This window comes from Stegostoma tigrinum, chromosome 1, assembly GCF_030684315.1.
Source record: "Stegostoma tigrinum isolate sSteTig4 chromosome 1, sSteTig4.hap1, whole genome shotgun sequence".
In the NCBI taxonomy this organism is placed as follows: Eukaryota; Metazoa; Chordata; class Chondrichthyes; order Orectolobiformes; family Stegostomatidae; genus Stegostoma; species Stegostoma tigrinum.
This window is the reverse complement of record NC_081354.1, coordinates 141,481,311-141,502,273: the sequence shown is the minus strand read 5'-3', so window position 1 is coordinate 141,502,273 and position 20,963 is coordinate 141,481,311. Positions and strand designations below refer to the sequence as shown.

The 20,963-nt window shown below is 41.0% G+C and overlaps 1 protein-coding gene across 10 annotated transcripts in view; it reads right to left on the bottom strand.

Moving 5' to 3' along the window:
* ubap2a (ubiquitin associated protein 2a) overlaps positions 1–20,963 on the bottom strand; it is a 101,136-nt gene that overhangs the window by 60,530 nt on the left and 19,643 nt on the right. For 4 of the 10 annotated variants that reach the window (XM_048528739.2, XM_048528749.2, XM_048528757.2 and 1 more), the window contains 4 exons: positions 18,943–19,096; positions 18,764–18,841; positions 11,599–11,656; positions 10,637–10,913 (listed from right to left, as the gene is read on the bottom strand). In XM_048528739.2, the coding sequence (XP_048384696.1) occupies positions 10,637–10,913; positions 11,599–11,656; positions 18,764–18,841; positions 18,943–19,096 (567 nt within the window). Of the gene's footprint in view, positions 1–10,636; positions 10,914–11,594; positions 11,657–18,763; positions 18,842–18,942; positions 19,097–20,963 lie in introns of those variants that run through there. The other 6 variants (XM_048528783.2, XM_048528766.2, XM_048528776.2 and 3 more) reach the window with 4 other exon arrangements.

Sequence of the window (20,963 nt, the reverse complement as noted above, 5' to 3'; positions counted from 1 at the left end):
TGAAGACCAGCATGCTAAATGCCTTCTTCACCGCACTGTCCACTTGTGATGCCACTTTCAATGAACTCAGTACCTGTACTCCTAGGTCCCCTGTACCACATCACTCCTCAGGACCTTACCATTTACTGTAAAAAGTTCTACCTTGGTTTGACTTTCCAAAGTGCACACTTATCTCACACTTATCTGTATTAGTCATATAACAGTACTGCCCCTTCAGCCCACAACGTTGTGCCAACCTACTATCCTATTCCAAGATCAAACTAACCTGCATACCTTCGTTTTACTATCATCCATGTGCCAATCCAAGAGTCGCTTAAAATGAATCTGACTCTACCACCACAGCTGGCAGTGCATTCCACGCACCCACCATTATCTGTCTACAGAACCCACCTCTGACATCCTGTATCTTCCTCCAATCACCTTAAAATTATGCTCCCTCATGATAGCCATTTCTGCTCTGGGAGAAAATCTCCAGCTATCTATCTGCCTCTCATCATCTTGTACATCTCTATCAAGTCACCTCTCATCCTTCTTCATTCCAATCAAAAAAGCCTGAGCTCCCTCAACCCTTCCTCATAATGCTTGCCCTCCAGTCCAGGTAGCACCTTGGATAAATCTCTGCACCCTCTCTAAAGCTTCCACATCTTTCCTATAAAGAGGTGACCAGAACTGAACAAAATATTCCAAGTGTAATCTAACCAGGGTTTTATAGAGCTGCAGTATAACCTCACGCCTCAAACTCAATCACCCTGCCAATGAAAGCCACACACCACATGCGTTCTTAACAACCCTAAATGTGAGTGGCAACTTTGAGGGATGTATGGATGAGGGCCCCAAGGTCCCTCTGTTCCTCCATATGGCCGAGAATCCTGCCATTGACCCTGTATTCTGCATTCAATTTGACGTCCCAAAATGAATCCACTTCATACTTTTCTGGGTTGAATTCCATCCGCCACTTCATTGCCCAGCACTGCCTGTTAATGTCCCGTTGCAGCCCTCCACGCTGTCCACAACTCTACCAACCTTGGTGTCATCAGCAAACTTACTATTCCACTCTTCCTTTTCCTCATCCAAGTCATTTAAAGATCACAGTAGAGGACCCAGAACAGATCCCTTCAGAACACCACTGGTCACTGAGCTCCCAGCTGAATTCTTGCCATCTACTACTAGCCTGTCTTCTACTGAAGAGCCAAATTTCCCTTAGTCCCATGCCTCCTTACTTTCTGAATGAGACTACTGTAGGGAACATTATCAAACGACTTGCTAAAATCCACATACACCACATCCACTGCTCTACCTTCAATGTGTTTTGTGACATCCTCAAATAAAGTTGCTCATACTTTTTCCTCAATATGTCACTGGTACCAATGTGTACCATGACTTCTGGCTGCTCACCCTCCCCCTTAAGAATCCTGTAGACTTGACCTGAGACATCCCTGACCGTAGCGCCCAGGAAGCAACGGACCATCCAGGACTCTCGTGTCTGTTCCCCTTTTTGGGTTAGTAGGAGGAGGTTGGGTGGGAGACACTATACAGGTCATGTTGGGTTTGGCCACTGCCCAAATATATTAGTTCACTTCCCCAGCAGTCCCCGTTTGCTCCTGCTCAGCCTATTCACAGCACAGAATTTTTTTTAAAAAAAATACACAAACTTATGTTCCCAGCTGTCCCCTGGTTTGTGCTCTCACGACTTGTCACTGAAATATTGAATTGCATTCACCAATCCTCAGCCCACTTCCCCATTTGATCAAGATCCCCCTAATTCTTGATAACATTCCTCGCTATCAACGATACCTCCTGATTTTGCTATGAGAGAGACATGGTTACGAAGAAATTAAAGCTAGGAGCTAAATGCTCAGGCTTGAGAGATTTTTCTATAGGACAAGCAAGGGCGGTGGGGCAGCATTATTAGTACAGAATGAAATATACAATAGCAAAAAAATGACCTTGAATTGGAAAATGTAGGATCCATATGGGCGCAGGTTAAGAGATAAAGATGACAACACTTAAGAATAGTCTAAAAGCCCCTAACTGTAGTGATGTGGTAGGGCAGAAAAGAAATCAGGATTTAACGAGAGCATATAACACAAGACAGTACAATAATGAGTCACTTTAATCTTCTAACGTACTGGGATGGTCAGACTGGCAGAGGAACACGAGGAAGAAATCAGCATGAGAGATAGTTTCCAAACAATAAAACTGAGGATTCGACCAGGGATCAGGCCTTTTGGATTTGGTAACGTGTAATGAGATAGCTTAAATAAGTGGTCACAGTACAACTCCTCTAAACCAGCAACCATAACATCATGGAATTTAGCACAAGCAAGTTTAACCACAAAGAAGATAGAGGAACAATGGCAGATGTTTCAGAAAACTGTTCATGGTTCACAGAAAAGGCAGTCTAGTGAGAAATTACTGGGACAGGGTAAGCCAGCCATGGTCAACTAGTATATTAAAGAGGTGTCTTCATTAACGGCCAACATTTTCCCAAACAACTAACTGGCCTATGTTCAGCAGTTTGTGTCTCATTTACTTTTTGAACAAAGATGTGATATCGGTAGTTTTCCCAAAATCTTGGATTTTTAGGAACAGTAGGCACTATTATTATTAAAAATTATCATGGCTGACCAAACATGTCAATTCTTTTTTAACGTATCCCATCTCTATAACCTTGTAGCCCATTGGTAATTAGAAATGTATCAAAACTCTGCCTTAAACATAATGGAACAGGGCGTCCAAAGATCTCTGTGGTAGAGCATTCCAGAGGATCATAATCCCATACGTTAAAAAAATTCTCAGAATCAAGCAGCATTGCCTTTATTTTTAAATTGTGCCTCCGGAGCTACTATCTGCATCTACCATGTCCATTCCTTCAAGTATTTTCTATGTTTCAATAAGATCACCCTTCATTCTTTGAAATTCTAAAGAATACGGTCCTGTTTACCTAATCTTTCACAGAACAGTCCTGCCATCCCATGAACAAGCCTTGCCACATTCCCTCTATGTGAAAGATTCTTCCTAAAGTAAGCCAAAGGAAAACTGCATACAAAGCTCTAAATGCAGTCTAACTATACTCTTATCCAACTGAAGATTTGACTAATACTGTACTCCGATTCTCTCGTAATAAAAGCCACCTTCCTAATAGCTTTCTGCATCATTTTAGCATTCAATGACTTATCAACAAGAACACCAAGACCACTTTGTACATCTATATTTAACCTCTTACCAGACACCATTCTCGGTGATAGCTCACACATCTGTTCCTCAAACCAAGGTGGACAACCTCTCACTCTCCCACATAATAATCCATTTGCTATTTTCTTGACTATTCATTAAGCTGTCCAAATCATTCTGAGCTGCTTCACATCTTAACCTATTCCAATTTAGCTTTTAATTTATTATCAGCAAATTTGTGAATATTACATTTTACCCCCACTTCTAAATGATTGATCTGCATTGTGAACGGCTGAGGTCCCAATCCTTGCAGTACCCAACTAACCTTCTGCCGATGACTTGTTTATTACTACTGTTTTCCTAATCGCTAACCTAAGTGATTTAATTTGGCTAACCAGCCTCCTGTGGGGGAATCTTTGCAGATGACACTAAGGTTGGTGGAATAGCAGATAGTGAAGGGGACTATAGGAGAATGCAGCAGAATATAGATAGACTGGAGAGTTGGACAGGGAAACAGCAGATGGAGTTCAACCCAGGCAAATGCGAGGTGATACATTTTGGAAGATCCAGTTCAAGAACGAACTACATGGTAAATGGAAAAGCCTGGGGAAAACTGATGCACAGAGAGATCTGGGTGTTCAGGTCCATTGTTCCCTGAAGGTGGCAACGCAGGTCAATAGAGTGGTCAAGGCGGCATACAGCATGCTTTCATTCATCGGACGGGGTAGTGAGTACAAGAGTTAGCAGGTCACGTTACAGTTGTATAGGACTTGGGTTCGACCACATTTGAAATACTGCGTACAGTTCCAGTCGCCACATTACCAAAAGGATGTCGATGCTTTGGGGGGGGGGGGGGGGGGGGGGGGGGGGGAGGGTGCAGAGGAGGTTCACCTGGATGTTGCCTGGTATGGAGGGTGCTAGCGATGAAGGCAGGTTGAGTAGATTAGGGTTATTCACATTAGAAAGACAGGAGGTTGAGGGGTGACCAGATTTGAGGACTACAAAATCATGAGGTATAGACAGGGTGGATAGCAAGAATCTACCCCCCCCAGAGTGGGGTACTCAATTACTTGGGATCACGATTTCAAGGTGAGAGGTGAAAAGTTTGAGAGATGTGTGTGGAAATTTCTTTACGCAGAGGGTGGTGCGTGCCTGGAACGCGTTGCCAGCGGAGGTGAGAGAGGCAGGCACAATAGTGTCATTTAAGATGTATCTAGACAGATACATGAATGGGCAGGGAGCAGAGGGATACTGATCCTTGGAAAACAGGTGACAGGTTTAGATAGAGGATCGAGATCAGCGCAGGCTTGGAGGGCTGAAGCGCCTGTTCCTGTGCTTGTAATTTTCTTTGTTCTTATCAAAAGCCTTTTGAAAATCAACAAAGTACATCCATCAACTAATCTTTCCGCTTTGTTAGTGATGTCTTCAACTTGCAAGTTTGTCAAACAGCATTTCTAATTCACAAATCCATGTTGATTTTGCCCAATTAGGTAATAATCTTTTAAGTGTCTCTTTATACCATTCTTTGGGATAGATTCAACACTAACTGATTTGTATTTTCTCGTTTTCTCTCTTGCTTCCCCAAATAGTGGGGTGAAACTGGCTAGCTTCTGATGTGCAGCCATTCCAAAATCTACAGAATTTTGGAAGATAACCACCAATGCTTTGCCACCTCCAACAACACTCTTGGACAGAGACCCTGCTATTGGATATTTGTCAACTTTCCAGCCGATTAATCATTCCATATAATCTTATTACTAATATTAAAGTTTCTTCAACTTATTTTCCTTACCAACTTGGATCTCCAGTTCTGAGAGATTCCTTGCATCTTCCCAAGTAAAAACAGAAAAACCATTTAGCTGTTTTGCTGCTTCTCTCATTTGGCTTCCCTGTAAGTGTTTACAGTCCATTTCTTTTTCTAGGTTGCATTATTTTCCATTCTCCTTTACCCGAGTTTTTCTTCCTTTGTTGCATTCTAAAACCAATTCCCTAGAATTATTATTTCTAACAATTTTAGAGGCCTTTCCTTTTAATCCCGTATAATCCTTAGGTTTCTGAGTCAGCCAGATTGTTGCACAGTTAATACCAGGACAGCCATTATTTCTGCAGCTACTTCCTTGAATATCCTAGGACAAAACCCAGGAGAACCGGGGACGTGAGGCTTTAACCTTATTAAATTCCCCTCTATTTTTTCCTCTAGCAATTATCTAAGGAGCTTATGTTCAGTTTGGCCTCACCACTTTCACATATTTGATCAAACTCACTATTCATTTTTATAATATTTCATTATTTGCTTTCTTTTTAAAGTTTTGATGGCATTTTTCCTTTTTGAAACTTTCCTAATCCTCTGGCTTGCTACTCAGCGTTATCACAATATATGTTTTGTTTATTTCCTAACTTCCTTGGTTAGTTTATTCCCTTCCTAGTATTGTTCTCTTTCACTAGGGTCTATCTTTGTTAGGTGTCAAACTAACATTCGGCACTGCTCAACTGTCTTCTCTATCAAATTCCTTTCCCAGTCCACACCAGCCAGCTCTGCCCATTCTTTTCTAGCTACTCCCTTAAGATTAGCACAGTTATTTCTGATCAAATTCCTTCCTCTCAAACAGCATGCGAACTTCTACAATGTTATGATCTGTGCTTCATTAAGAATGTTTTATTCTGACATCGTTTACTAAACCTGCTTCATTACTGATCCAAAGCAGCCTGCTTCCTGCATGGATCCACAATAATGTATTTGAAAACTGTCCCACATATACCTCAATTTTTCTTCATGGCTACCTCTAACATTGCATTTTCCCAATCCACATGCTGATTAAATTCATCATGACTAATATACTGCATTTTTACATGCCCTTTATCATTTCTTGATTTATTCTCTGTCCTAAATTATAAATATTGTTGGGGAACCTACTAACTACTTCCACTATTATTGGCTTTCCTTGTCATCCCTTAACCCCATCGATATGGATTCTAAATTTTCTGAATGAAAATCATTTCTTGCTATTGAACATAATCCATCTAACACTAACAAAGCTATCCCACCATCTTTTCTTTCCTGCAAAGTGCTTTCAAAAACTGAAATACCCCTAAATATTCAGTTTTTAAACTCTGAACTCCTTGTAACCACATTTCTGTAAGTTATAAACATCATGCCCATTAATACAATCAACTGTTGTTCGAAAAAGCACATGCACCTAAGGAAACAGACATTATCTTTTAAGCACGTTCTCCCTTTAAACCCTATGTACTGATTTTCTATATTGGTACACTGTTCTTGTCCCACTCTGGGTATTGTTATCCTAATAGCTGTCCTTCAGTGCTGCTACAATCTTTTGCTTTGAAAAGCCATGTTTCCCCTCTCCTACATTCCTTTTCATCATTCAAGCCTTCACTGTAGCACTAGCTATTTCATCTGCCAGGACACTGATACCAACGCAGTTCAAGTGAAGCGGATGCAATGTATCAGCTCTTTACCACATGACTGCTGGTGCCTGTGCCCCATAAAATGGAGACTAATTCTACCCATACCAATCTTTGAGCCACATATTCAACTTCTTGACTTTATTTACCATTTGCCAGTTCACTATGGCTCAGGTAGTAATCCTGAGAGTACATTGGAGGTTTTGATTTTCAATTTAGTTAACTGTTCAAATTCTATAGCAGAACTTTTTTTTTCTTAGGGGTCATTGGTACCAATGTAGTCACTGACAACTGGATCCCTTTCCTCCAACTTCAAGGTCCTCGCCAACCCACAGATGTCCTATTCCAGGCACTGGCCAGGTAGAGCCTTGAGGACGCCCACTCATTGCTATAGGGAACTGCATCTACCCCTCTAACAATATGGGCCCATACTATGTTTTATTTTCTGCAACCACTTAAATAGCTCCCTGCACACTGGTCAGTTTGTCCAAAACAGGTTGCAAGATACGTGACAGTGAGCCAACTGCAGGAGCCAAGGCTCCTCAGCTGCTGGGCACCCACACGAGTCTCACCATCTGTTGCAAGCACCTACTTCTGTCAGATTTGAACTATTTAATCTGAAGGGTGTGACCACCATCTAAAAGCAAAGCGTCCAAGTAAATTAACAAGAAAGTACGGGAAGCTGTAGCTGAAAATATACTGATTCCATTTTTATTGATACTTAAACCAGGTGATAGCACTCCCAATCTACTCAAAAAATAACAAAAGGTCTGGTCAACCAAGTTTTGGAAAAAAAAATGTAGGCAGGTTAAATTTTTAATGAGGGTTAAATTTGCTGGTGACTGAATTTGACATTTTGTCCTGTGCATCATATCACATTTCCATTAACAAAAATCAAGGGGGTAATAAGCAAGTACCCTCCCTATACACAAGGGTTCTGTTCCTGAGAACTTCCATAATGGATGAAATCCTCAAGTGCGGAGCTCATTAAAACTAGGTTAAAAGTCATGCATGCAAATTTGTCTGCAGATATTGAATGCTGTTGCTACTTATTTTTTGGCACTGATAGGTGACTTCACAATGTGTGATTTCACAAGTACAGAAGATTTATTGTACCATAATTTTTTAAAATTCATTTGTGGGACGAGGGCATCACCAACTAGGCCAGCATTTATTGCCCAGAGGGCTGTTCAGAGTCAACTACATTACTGTGGGTCTGGAGTCAGAGAAAGGCCTGACCAGGTAAGGGTGGCAGATTAATCTTCCCAAAATGGCAGTGAACCAGAAGGCTTTTTCCTCCCAACAATTGACAATGGATCCAGGATCATTGTTGGACACTTAATTCCATATTTTTCCTTGAATTCAAATTCCACTACCTGCCATGACACGATTCAAACCCAGGTTCGCAAGACATTATCTGGGTCTCTAGATTAAGAATCCAGATATGGCCACTAGGCCATCACCTTCCCTGTAATTCAGATACCGAGTCAGGGAATCTAAGTTTTTTTTTAAAAAAACTTCATTCATCGGATATGGGCATCACTAGCTGGACACAATTTACTGCCCAAGCCTTGAAAGTGGGAACCTGGCTCCTGTATACCCACAACTGCATTTGGGACTAAGCGCCAGGATTTTGAGGTCAGCTCATCAAAACACTATTTTATACACTTCTATTACATTACTCATTGAAAACAAAGTCTGACATAATAGATTTTCTGTGACATGATCCATCAGTTACACAACTTGAATGGGATTATGATTCAGAGTCAGATGTATAGCACGAAAACAGGCCCTTGGGTCCAACTCATCCATGCTTACCATATATCCTGGATAAATCTAATCCCATTTGACAACATCTGGCCCTATCCATCTACCAATCCAGTTACCAAGTCCTTTAAATGTTCTAACTGTACCAGTCTCTACTACTTCCCCTAACAGCTCATTCCACACCCACATCACCCTGTGTGACAGCTACCCCTTATGTCCATTTTAAATCTTTCCCCTCTCACCTTAAACCTACGTCCTCTAGTTTTGGACAACCCACTCCAGGGAAAAGACATCGTATTTTATAAGCCTCTATAAAGGTCACCCCTCAGCCTCGGTTGCTCCAAGGAAAATTGCTCTAGCCTATTCAGTCTCTCCCTATAGCTTAAACCCTCCAACCCTGGCAACATCCTAGAAAATCTTTTCTGAACTCTTTCAAGCTTCACAATATCCTTCCTCTCGCAGGTTGGCCAGAATTGCACTCAGTAGTCCAATAGAGGCATAACCAATGTCCTATACAGCCGCAACATGACCTCCAAACTCCTATACTTAATGCACTGACCAATAAAAAGGAAACACACCAAATGCCTTCTTCACTATCCTATTACCTGCAAATCCACTTTCAAGGAACTATGAAATTGCAGTCCGAGGTCTGTTCAGCATCACTCCCCAAGACCTTACCATTAAGCGCATAAGTCCTGCCCTGATTTGCCTTTCCACAAGGTAGCACCTCACGGTTATCTTATGCATGTGTGCTAAAAGGTGCTGGTGCACATTAGAGTTTACTAATCTTAGACAGTTTTGTTCTTCAGTAAGCAAAATGTATTCAAGATGTACTAAACTTTCCCATAGAGTAAAGTAAGACCTTCACTTTCATGGGATCATAAGCTATACGGTCTGGGCCACCAAAAACAAAAACTATATTAGCCCTTCTTTCCAGCACTAAGCCTATGGTCTTGCATGTCTCAAACGCTAATTCAAGTACGTTTTAAGAAGGTTGAGGGATTACCTACCATAACTACCCTCCCAAACACTGCATCCTAGGCACCACCACCCTCCAGGTGCAAACATTTTTCCTCCAATCCCCACTAAATAACCTGCCTTTCGCTTAAAAATGTGCCCTTTTGTTCATGTCCTTTCAACTGAGGGGATCAGTTGCTTTCTATCCACCCTGTTCAATGGCCAATCCTCAGCAACATCATTTCAACATCAAATCTCTTCACCCCTTCCAGTGCAACTGCATCCTTCCTATACTGCAGTTTTCAGATCTGCATTCAGTACTCCCACCGTGGCCTAACTAAAGTCCTGTATGACTCCATCATAACTTCCCACCTCTTATGTATGTCATGACTGATGAAGCCACATGTTCCATATGCCTTAACCACCCAATTAACTTCTGCCTTCTTCAGGATTCTGTGGACAAGAACCCCCAATATTTCTCTTTCCAAGTCATAGTTTCTGGGGTCTTGCCATTCATGTTGTACTCCCCTCAGGGTAGGTATTCAACTATTCTTAGCATAAATCTCTTTCAACTACATTTGCAATTTTCAGATTGCAGGACTTGACAGGTTTTTCAAATTACTACATTAAGTATTTTCAGTTGTAACATTTACAAATCACTTTGCAGACACTAAATAAAACTGACCATTACTCAAGTTACTGGCATGCAAAGCACTTGTAATGAAAACTAGACTTAAAACTAACACAGATTGTTCAAGTTTAAAAACAGCCTTCAAATAAAATGACATAGAAGATACAAGTGCTACTTTCCAGGTACTAGAAATGAGCTGTTTCATATCACCGACTTGCCCCCACTGTTTAAAACAAGCAGTCTGCCACAGATTAACATTCTAAATTGTTTAACTAACATTGAATGATGGGGTCTATTGACACTGCTACATCACAAGACACATAGAACAGCTGTTGTGGATCCAATGGCACATTTCTCAACAGAACTAAATTTATTACAGAGCACTAATCTTGCCACAAGATTAAATTGCATCTAAGAACCTGTTCTTCCACAAGCAGTAGAAATACTTCAAATGAAGCAAAAGATATCAATTCACCATTATGTACAAATAATTCTTATGCAATTGGTAATAGGTGCACCATTGATAGTGTAGCAGTGAATACTAGTTCTTAAGGTAATAAGAGCTTAAACTATAGTGGGCTAGTTCAGAAATTATAATTGAGTGACTTTGTTAACTGATGTTCTATTCACAGATTTAAGTACTTGAGGAGAAAATAAGCATTCCAACAGAAGTCTCTTGCTTACATCTTCATTCCAGTCTTCAGTAACCCAGTCCTCCATGGAATTCTGCCAAGCACCTAACAAATAACAGGAAGGTTGGTGTGGGGTGGTGGAGAAGAAGAGGAGAAAGAATATGTTCTGAGAAATCAATTTTATAAATCTTTTAAAATTTGAAGAACACTCATTTTCCGCAGGCATTTTTCTACCTGTTCCATTATTTTGGCCTGACTCCCAAATTTCAGATGTTGTCCCAAAACCATTATTTGTTGCAGAATCCGCATAGTCTACAGGGTTGAAGGTTCTGTAATTGAAATATACAGAGTTAATGTAAAAGGATATTTACAAAATGACGCAAAATGACACTTTTAAATTGAAAAGTTCAGATAATTGCTATTTAAGCCTGTCAAGAAATTCGTATTGCTACAATTCATTTATTCAGGACAGAAACAGATCCTCCCGTCCAACTTGTCCACACCAGATATCCGAAACTGACCTCGTCCCATTTGCCAGCATTTGGCCTATATCCTTCTAAACCCTTCCTATTCATGTGCCCATCCACATGTTTTTTAAATGTTCCAATTACAGCCATTTCCACCACATCCTCTGGCAGTTTGTTCCATATACTGCCCCAAGTGGTGGTGCAGGCAGTATAATTCTGAGAATGCAGAAAAATTCAGCCTCCCTTCAAGGGGGCCAATTGAGATCAAACCTCTCCATTACTGTCAGACTAATAATGCACTCCAGTAAAAAAAAGTCGCACTCCACCAATTCAAGTAGTCTGTCCTTTTCCAGTTATCTACATTGCATTACACTGCATCTAGTTGTTGCCCTTAAATCTAAATAGCACTGGTTTCAATTCTGCACACATTAAACACTGATGAATTATACTGGATCACATCACCAAATTTGCAAGACTATCTACAACATGGCAGTGTTAATTCATGCAAACTATAAAATAAACAATTACAAAAAAAATACTTACTTACCCCATGCCTTGTGCTGAAAATCTTCCTGCTCCCCTACCTCTGTTACGTCCACTAAATCCTACAAATTTAAAAGCAAAACAATCGACATCATAATAAACTGCAATCCAACACTTAAGGATTGCACCTTTAGTATTCTTCAAGTGTTGAACAAAGGGAAATATGTAATGTTAAGAGCAAGCAACCTTTTGTTTGGAATTGAAAGGGAGGGAGGAGGAGTTTGGTGTCAAGATCTCAAACCTAAAACAGGTGGATCACCAACATACTTTTGTAATCGAGCAGAATCTGACCTCAGGGGCTGCAGGATTTTTCTCAGACACTGCTGCCAAAAAAAGTTGCAAGAATCACAGGTAAGTCCATGCCCTGGCCCTGGCCCCGTCTGTTGTATCAATGACAAGGAGGGTTGACACAAGTCTTATCAAGATAGAGATTTCACAAGAGACAAGGAGCAAGTTTTGGCAGCAAGCAGACTTGTAGAGTTAAAAGAATAGTCTAGGAATTTCAGCCCTCATTTTTAGTTTTAACTCCAAACAAAGTAGTCGATTTTCTAACAGTCACATTCACTTCATTGATTAGTTCTAGGTCATCAGGTTAGAAATGGGAAATATTGATTGGAATGTAAATTACAAACATTCCATAATGATAACTTGAACAACAAGTTTCATTCTTGGAAGTCATCTTGTTACAAACGCGTAGGAATAGACAAACTACAGCCAAATCAAAATGATGATCTGGAACAACTGAGAAGTAGACAGATTTTTGCAATTTTTATTTTGGAATTTTCCCAAACTAATCAACACCAGAATCCAAAATGGTACTGTATGGATAATGCAACATTATATTATACCAGGTTATAAGCAATGAATGATCACAAACTTTACTTTATACAGTGGAAGAAGTTGTTGCCTTTTACAGGCCACACTGTAAAATTCCTCGTGAGGAGGAACCAATGGCATAGTATTATTGTTGGACTGTTAATCCTGAGACCCAAGTAACATTCTGGAGACTCGAGTTCAAATCCTGCTTAGTCAGAGTGGAATCTGAATTCAATAAAAATCTTCAATTAAGAGTCGACTGATGACTGTGAATCCACTATCAATTGTTGGAAAAACCCATCTAGTTCACTAATGTCCTTGAGAAAAGTAAACCTGCTGTCCTTATCTGGTCTGGCCTACACGTGACTCCAATCCTGCAGCAAGTGGTTGACTCCTAACAGTCCTCTAGGCAATTTAGGACTGGGAAATAAATGCTAGCTTCATCCCATGATGAACTTTAAAAAAGTCAAGGACCATTCGTTCACCTGTCTGACCCAACTGCAGTCCATTCCACAGTCTCCAGATCAACTCTCAGCTAAGGCAAAATCAAAAACTAAATTACTTGAATACAGAAGTAAAGGCAGAAGTCTGTCCAACTAAGCAACTGGTGTTAGGTTAATTTAGAAACATAACATTCAGGATACAATTTTTTTCTAACCAATAGCTAGCTTGTGTTGCAGAGTGACACCACCCGCTTGGGTTCAATGCTACACTGGCTGAGATTACCAAGGACTCCTTCTCAACTTCTCCCCTCACCCAAGGTGTGGTGACCTTTAGGTTGAAAGGATCATCGTGGTCACCTCTTTCTCGAGCAGCTCCATGGTCTGTTAAGACATTGGCAACTTTACTTCGATCTTTCAGGGCAATAAATTTAAATAGAGAAATTCAGCTGGTCTGACAGCAGCTGCAGTGAGAACACAGTTAATATTTTGAGTGCAGTGATCCTTCTTCACAACTGATAGCAGTTGTGTAAAGGTGGTATTTATGCTGATGGCCAGGGGAAGGAAGAGGTGGAGGAGGAAGAGAACAAGAGGAGTGAGTGAATAGGGAGCCCGAGAGAGAGAGAAAAAAATTAGACAAAAGGGATGAGATAAAAGTGGAACACTGCAGCAGGCCTGAGACAGAAATGCTGGCCAGAACACACCGCACTGTGTTGAAGTGGCAGGCAACTGGAAGCTGAGGGTCATCTTTACAGGTACAGAACAAAATGGTCACCCCACCTGCATTTCATCTTCCCAATGTAGAAGAGACTGTATTGTGACCAACAAATACACGTTGACTAAACTGAGTAAACTACAGGTAAACCACTGCTTCACCTGGAATGACTCTGGGACCTTGGATACCGAGAAGGGAGGAAACAGACAGGTGTTGCAACCTCTACAACTGCACGAGGTGCTGAGAGGTGTTGGGAATGGAGAAGCAGAGAGTCAGGTGCCCCAGCGGGAACATTCTCTGCAGAATGCTGACAGGGAGGCCGCCTGGTGGTGGCCTCCTGCTTTATGTAGTGACTTACGATCCTTTGAACGCAGAGGCTTGAGGGTTGCAAAGTGAGGATTAAAGGATCCCATCGTTATTGTGGAAGAGAAAAGGGATGAAGGCAGTTATGTGGGGAAGCTGATCAGACACAGCTAAGGGCCACAATGGCAGGAGATCTCAGTTGAGGTTAAAAGGTAGATATTTGAAGACCCCTGCGGAAGATGGCATCATACCACATACAGTGATGAAGAAAATGGAAAAATGGAATGCAGTCTTACAAAGTAGCAGTGGAATATACGGATGGGGAGGTCAGAACATCAGACAACTGTAGTATCCTTGTCAGCAGGTTTCATTACAAAGTGGGTTGCCAAATCCAGCCTTAAGAGTGCAGTCAGTTCAGAGGAAGAGGGTTCAGAACAGGTAGGAGCACAGATTAAAGCGAATAATGTCACATCAGCAGTTCTCAATGAACAAGTTGATTGTGAGTAAAACATCAGATGGAGGAGTTCAGAGGGAGTGAGTATATTGGGAACCTGGAAATCTCTATTTCAGAAACAGCTCAGAAAACTGACGGTGCCACATTCAAGTGAAAAATGAATGCACTCAAGACGACGTGCTCACCTCAGAGAGAACACAATAAACATATATTGATCATCCGGGTGATAAATTTCACAAGTGTATTTAGAAGCACTTCAATCATTCTTAATTTTAAGTATGCTGCATATGTTGCATTAGGCAAGCAGCTTTGGAAATGGTGCAGGTGAAGGTAGTACTCCCAATTTGAAGCAGTTAAAATAGATTCAAACAGCTGCTCTATTTGTCCGCTAAGTAACTGAATCTCAAGTCTAAACAGTCACGAAAAACTGTTTTTGTATAAAATGAACAGGTTGAAGCACTAACAATTACAACCTCAAATCATACAAGGTCAGCACAACGTATTACACCAGGAAATATTTTTCAAAATAAAAACCAAAGCTGCGGATGCTGAAAATCAGAAACAAAAACAAAGTTGCTGGAAAGCTCAGCAGGTCTGGCAGCATCTATGGAGGAGAAAAGAGAGTTAACGTTTCGGGTCCAGTGACCCTTCCTCAGAACTGATGGTGGCTGGGAAAACGTCAATTTATATGCAGAAAATGGGGAGGTGGGTGGGGTAGGGAGTAAACGACAGGATAGTGCCCAAAGACAGAGAAAGACAGTTGGGCAGACAAAAGGACTTGCTAATGATCAGGCTGGGAGGGTGAATAGTTGTTACTGGGGATTGTTAGTGACTAACAGGGGGTGTGTAATGCCAGGCTATGTGGTAACAAGGCCTGGTGTGTGAGGTAGGGGGTGGGAATGCTGGGACATGGGGGAGTTTAGCCCTAAAATTACTAGACCGTATTGAGTCCAGAGGGCTGTAGGGTCCACAAGGGGAAAATGAGGTGTTGTTCCTCCAGCTTGCACTGGGCTTCACTGGGAAACTGTAGCAAGCTGGAGACAGAAACGTTGGCCAGGAAGCAAGGTGGTGCATTGAAGTGGCAACCAACAGGTAGTTCAGGGTCTTCATTGTGAGCAGAACGTAGATGTTCTGAAGTATTTTTTAACCTTAGAACAATGGTAAAACGGACTACCATCATATGCAGTGTCCTTTCAGAGAGAAAATACATAGGAAAAAAAAGGTAGAAACTACAACATGCATTCAGGATCAGAGCTTGTCCTGGCCTTCAAATGACCTTTCATTGCACCTTATTGTGCATACAGGAAACTGTACATGGAAATTCATTTCAGGTACACACTGCACATTTACTAAAAAAGATACATCAGAAAAAAGTTATTTCAGCATGAAAGACAAAGAGTTACAATTTTTAGTGTAATTTGAATACTCAATAGGGCGGCATGGTGGCTCAGCGGTTAGCACTGCAGCCTCACAGCACCAGGGACCCAGGTTCAATTCCAGCCTCTGGCAACTGTCTGTGTGCAATTTGCACATTCTCCCTGTGTCTGTGTGGGTTTCCTCTGGGTGCTCCAGTTTCCTCCCACAGTCCAAGGATGTGCAGGTTAAGTAGACTGGCCATGCTAAATTGCCTGAAGGTTTTCGGGAGGTGTAGATTAGGTGGGTTGTAGGGTGATGGGTCTGGGAGGGATGCTCCAAGGTTCGGTGTGGACTTGTTGGGCCGAAGGGCATGTTTCCACACTGTAGGGATTCTGATTCTGGTTCTGGTTCTGGTTCTGGTTCTAATTCTAAACCCATTGAGTTGGGTTTTTCTGTCAATCAGCAACTGCTTCATCGTCATTCGACTCAATTATATGTGTTTCATGATTTCAAACTTCACCATCTGCCATCATGGGAACCAAAGCTCGGTCCCAAGACTTTCCCCTGAACACATCCAAAATAATACTGCAACAAACTATTCTAATTGTTCATGACACTACTTCAAATATCAGATTTCATTAAGGTCAGCTCATTAAATATCCTCTTTCTTGGAATCTCTCCACTCTTCAAGACCTTGATTTCCCCAACACAACCATATCAGACAAGGTGGAAAACAAGATAGCACGCTCATCCACTGCAGTTTAAAACAATGTCTAATGATTTTAAATTCTACTCAAGAGGAATTTAACTTTGCAAATTAGTATATGCATGCAGGTTCGTCAGCTACCACACCCACCTTTCACTTAGGTACTTATTGGTGAGCTTTTTTTAAACATCCACAACATTACCTACATAGGAATAATATTGTCTTTCCCCCAAAAGCTAATAACTGGTTTGTGGTCTTGAGCTGAAAGGCAATGGAAAATTATTATCCCATTTTTATGATCTTTTGCAGTTCTCAGTTTACTTTATCATGCCTGGTGAGACCCACAAAACCATTACCCCCAAGACACTGACGCAGAAACAATCTGTTCAGCCCATCAAGTCTGTTCTGCCATTCAATTAGATCAGAGTTGATCTGATAATCCTCAGCACCACTTTCCTGCCTTTTCCCCATAACTGTTTCTTCACTACTTAAAAACATTATCTCAACCTTGACAGCTCTTTGCAGTAATGAATTCCACAAATTCACGAATTCTGAGAAACAATTCTGAGAAATTGTTCCTCAGAATCTTAAATAGGGATTTCTTATTGAGATTATGCCCTGTCATCTTAAATCGTTCCACAAAGGCAAACAAACTTTGCGTTTCTACACTGTCAAGTCCTGTAAGAATCGACTGCTTGAAACACATTCTCCCCGTGTCTGCATGGGTTACCTCCGGGTGCTCCAGTTTCCTCCCACAGTCCAAAGGTGTGCAGGCTAGGTGGACTGGCCATGGTACACTGCCCAGTGTTCAGGGATCTATGCAGATTATGGGGAATGGGTCTAGGTGGAAAGCTCTGAAGGTTGATGTGGACTTATTGGGCTGAAGGGCCTGCTTCCACACTGTAAGGATTCAATGATCATAAGGTCTCTTCATATTCTTCTAAACTCCATACAGATGCAATCTACTCAATCCCTCAAGAAAATCCATCTATAGCTGCGATCATCCTTACAAATCTTCTCTTGAAGGTTTCTTTAGACCAGGGTTCAAAACTCTTCACAGTATTCCAGTTCAGGTCTGATAAATGCCTTGTACAATTTTAGCATGACTTCCACATTTCCACACTCCATTCTCTTTTCTTCAAAGGCCAACATTCCACTTGCCTTCCCTGACACCTAAATTTGGATGTTAGCTTTCCGCAATTCATGAACAAGGGCTCTCAAATCCCTCTGTTCTGTACCTTCCTGCAGTCTTTCTCCATTTAATTTTACAGCTCCTCTATTCTTCCTGCCAAAATGCTTAACTTCATATTTTCCCACATTATATTTCATCTGCCCAGTTTTGTCCACCCATTTAATTTGTCTATAGACCTCTGCAGGCTGTCAGCCTCACCACTCGCTTTCGCTATTTATATCAACTGCAAACTAGCATATCATCAGCCAACTTTAAGATGGTCAGATTATGAAGACATGACTATCATTCGCATAGAGGGTGAAAAGTAAAAATGTTGCCGGTACGCTGCCCTGAAAAGATGAGGTTTCTATGATTTGGGACAAAGAATGATTCTCGTGATTCAAGACAGTGCTTTCAAATTTCTTCAAAAACAGATTTCATTGCAAAAAAATCAGCTTGTCAAATATCCTTCCTTCCTGGTTTAGCCTAGTTACTGTTCAACAGTCTACTTTCCCAACATAGCCATATCAGGCAGGGCATTGGAGCCTCTTGTGAAAGAAACCACTGATCCAAAACATCAAGGTTTTCCAATTCTTTCAACAAGCTGAAATGGTTGCATAGTATTACAAGTTAAAGAGAAATCGAAGGTAGCATTAACCTAGTCTATGCACTGTTTATCAAATGAACCAATATCAAAAACAGCCTCATCCAGACTATAAACAGATTAAGATGATCAAAAGAATCGAAATGTCACTGACACAAACTTCTCAGAACACTCCATAATTATCAAATGGTAGAGCAGTCAATAATCACTCAACTCAGAAGACAGATGGCTTCGTATTCAGGATAACTGAGGACATCCAACAGCAAGGAACATAATGCATGTCAAGTGATTTCTGAAAAAGCAGACAGAAAAAGGAACTGCTGAGGAGCACATTCCTTAAGAATTTTTTGAGAATACTTAAGACTTCCTTCCTTATTTAGCTTGATTTTCAAAATCTGATTGCCTTAAGACATCATGGTACTCGAGTAAGGAGTAAAAAATTATTCCATAAGCCTTGTACATGAACAGAGTAAGCTTGGTCAACCAATTAATTTCCTATTGGTCACTAATATTACATAAGATATAATGAAATACCGGTGTCAGTAGTGGTAGATAAACAGCAATACAGTTAAAAAAGATTTTGTTTGCTTTCTTCCTGTCTCACCTCTGCCACGGCCACGCCTGCCCCGTTCTGCATGTTTGTCACCTGGACTAATATCCACTCCATTTTCCTCAACTCTGTCTGCAAATTGAAAGATGGAAGGTTCAGGAAATATGCACTTCAGCAGAAACAGCTGAACAACTGGCTCAGTACTACATACATATCTTAGGTGCTATACTTACAATCCCTGCCTCGACTTCCTCTCCCTCGTCTAGAAGAGACTGCACGACCCCGAGTTGCTTTATCTCCACGCTTCTCTCTGTTTTCTTTATTTTCTAGGACGCCATCTTTTCCAGTTCCAAGACTCTTCTTTTTGCCTACAGTCTCCCATGAAGTCTGTACAATAACACCCAATCAGATCATTCCGCAGATTTAAACCAATTCCATAATTCCTCATCTATAACAATTCACTTCAAGTATAACAAACAGCAATTGCATCTCAAGCCTGCCCTTCAACAAGATCAGAGCTGAACTTGTCATTCATACCAGCTCGTCATGGCCATCAAATCAAATTTCTAAAATCTATCCCTCTAAATACTTAGTGATCTGGCCTCTCGAAGGGGAATACAAAGTTCCAGACATTCACTACCTTCTGGAAGAAGGAATTTCTTTGCATGGCAGTTTTGAACAGATGTCCCCTTATTCTGTACCTATCCCTTCTAATTTGAGATTCCCCCACCAGTGGAAACATCAATACTTACCCCATCAAGCACCCCGACAAAATCTTGTATGGGTCCAAAATATCATTCCTGATTCTTCTGAGCTCTAATCAATGAAGGATTGACGTGTTGAGCTGTCCTTAATTTGTTAACACCTTCATCTCAAGAATCAGACTGGTCAGCCTCCAATGCAAATACACGTTTTAAATACAGGGGCTAAAACTATACACAATACTGCAGCAGTGGGCACGCCAGCAATCTATATTGTTACACAAAGGCTTCCACTTTTAAAACTACAACTTGCTAGTGGTACAGGTTGAAATTCCACTTGCCGGACCTGCATGCTAGTGTTGCGTTTCATGTATACGAACATTCCCTTTGCACTGCACTAATTTGAGTTTTTCTTCATGTAAATAGTCTGCCTTTCACTTCTTCCCACCAAGGTGTATGACATGACTCTTTTCTACAACACTAATTCCACTTTGACTACTTATATCACTTGCAAATTCCTCACGATCTAATCATATGAAAAAAAGTAACAACAAATTTGGATACATCACACTCCAAGTCATCAACACGTAATGGAGACTCTGGAACTGATCCTTGTGGCACTCCACGAGTTATTACTTTCAATATGATTAAGACCCATGAATCCCAACTCTACCTTCTACACCTAAGCAAATCCATGCCAACATATTACACAAATACACAGCTTCTATAACCTTTTATGGGGCATCTTATCAAACGCACTTTGGAAATCCGTGTGCCGTACATCTACCAGTTCCACCATCAACTCTGCTTGTTTTATCCTCAAAGAACTCTGGCAAAATTTGTCAATCATTGCCCTTTCACAGAACTATGCTAAATGCCCTGCAATTTCTTTCTTAATAGCCCCAATAGATGTTCGGCTAAATGGCCTATAGTCTCTGGCTTTGTCGCCTGTCCTCTTGTACAGAGGTGTCACAGTAACAATTTTCTAATTTACTGAAAGCCTCCTAGAATCAATTTGGTTCTAGAATATTTCAACTAATGCCTCCACTATCTGTGCAACCACGTCTATTGAAAAAAACTGTTAGATTCAAGCAATCAGATCCTGTATCCACAATTACTCAACTCACTCTTTTAATACGCCGATAGAGGCTCTTGCTGTTTGTATTTGTATAGCTTACCAATTTAATTACCATCAATTTCTACTTCTACTAGCTTTTTAGTCATCTGCTGCTGGTTCCCAGAAAATCCCAATAACTTGAGCTATATCTAATTTTCACTGCTTCATATGCCTCATCTTTTAATTGGGTAATGTTTGGCCAACTTGGTTAACCACAGGATAACACCACCACCTGCAAGTTCCGCTCCAAGCTACTTACTACCCTGACTTCGAAATATATCACCGGTCCTTCATTGTCACTGGATCAAAATGCTGGAATTCTATTGCGAAGGGTGTTGTCAGTCAACCCACATGTGGGCTACTGTGGTTCAAGACAGCAGCTCACCAACTTCTCAAGAGCAACAATGCTGACCAGCCAGCAACACCCACATCCCAC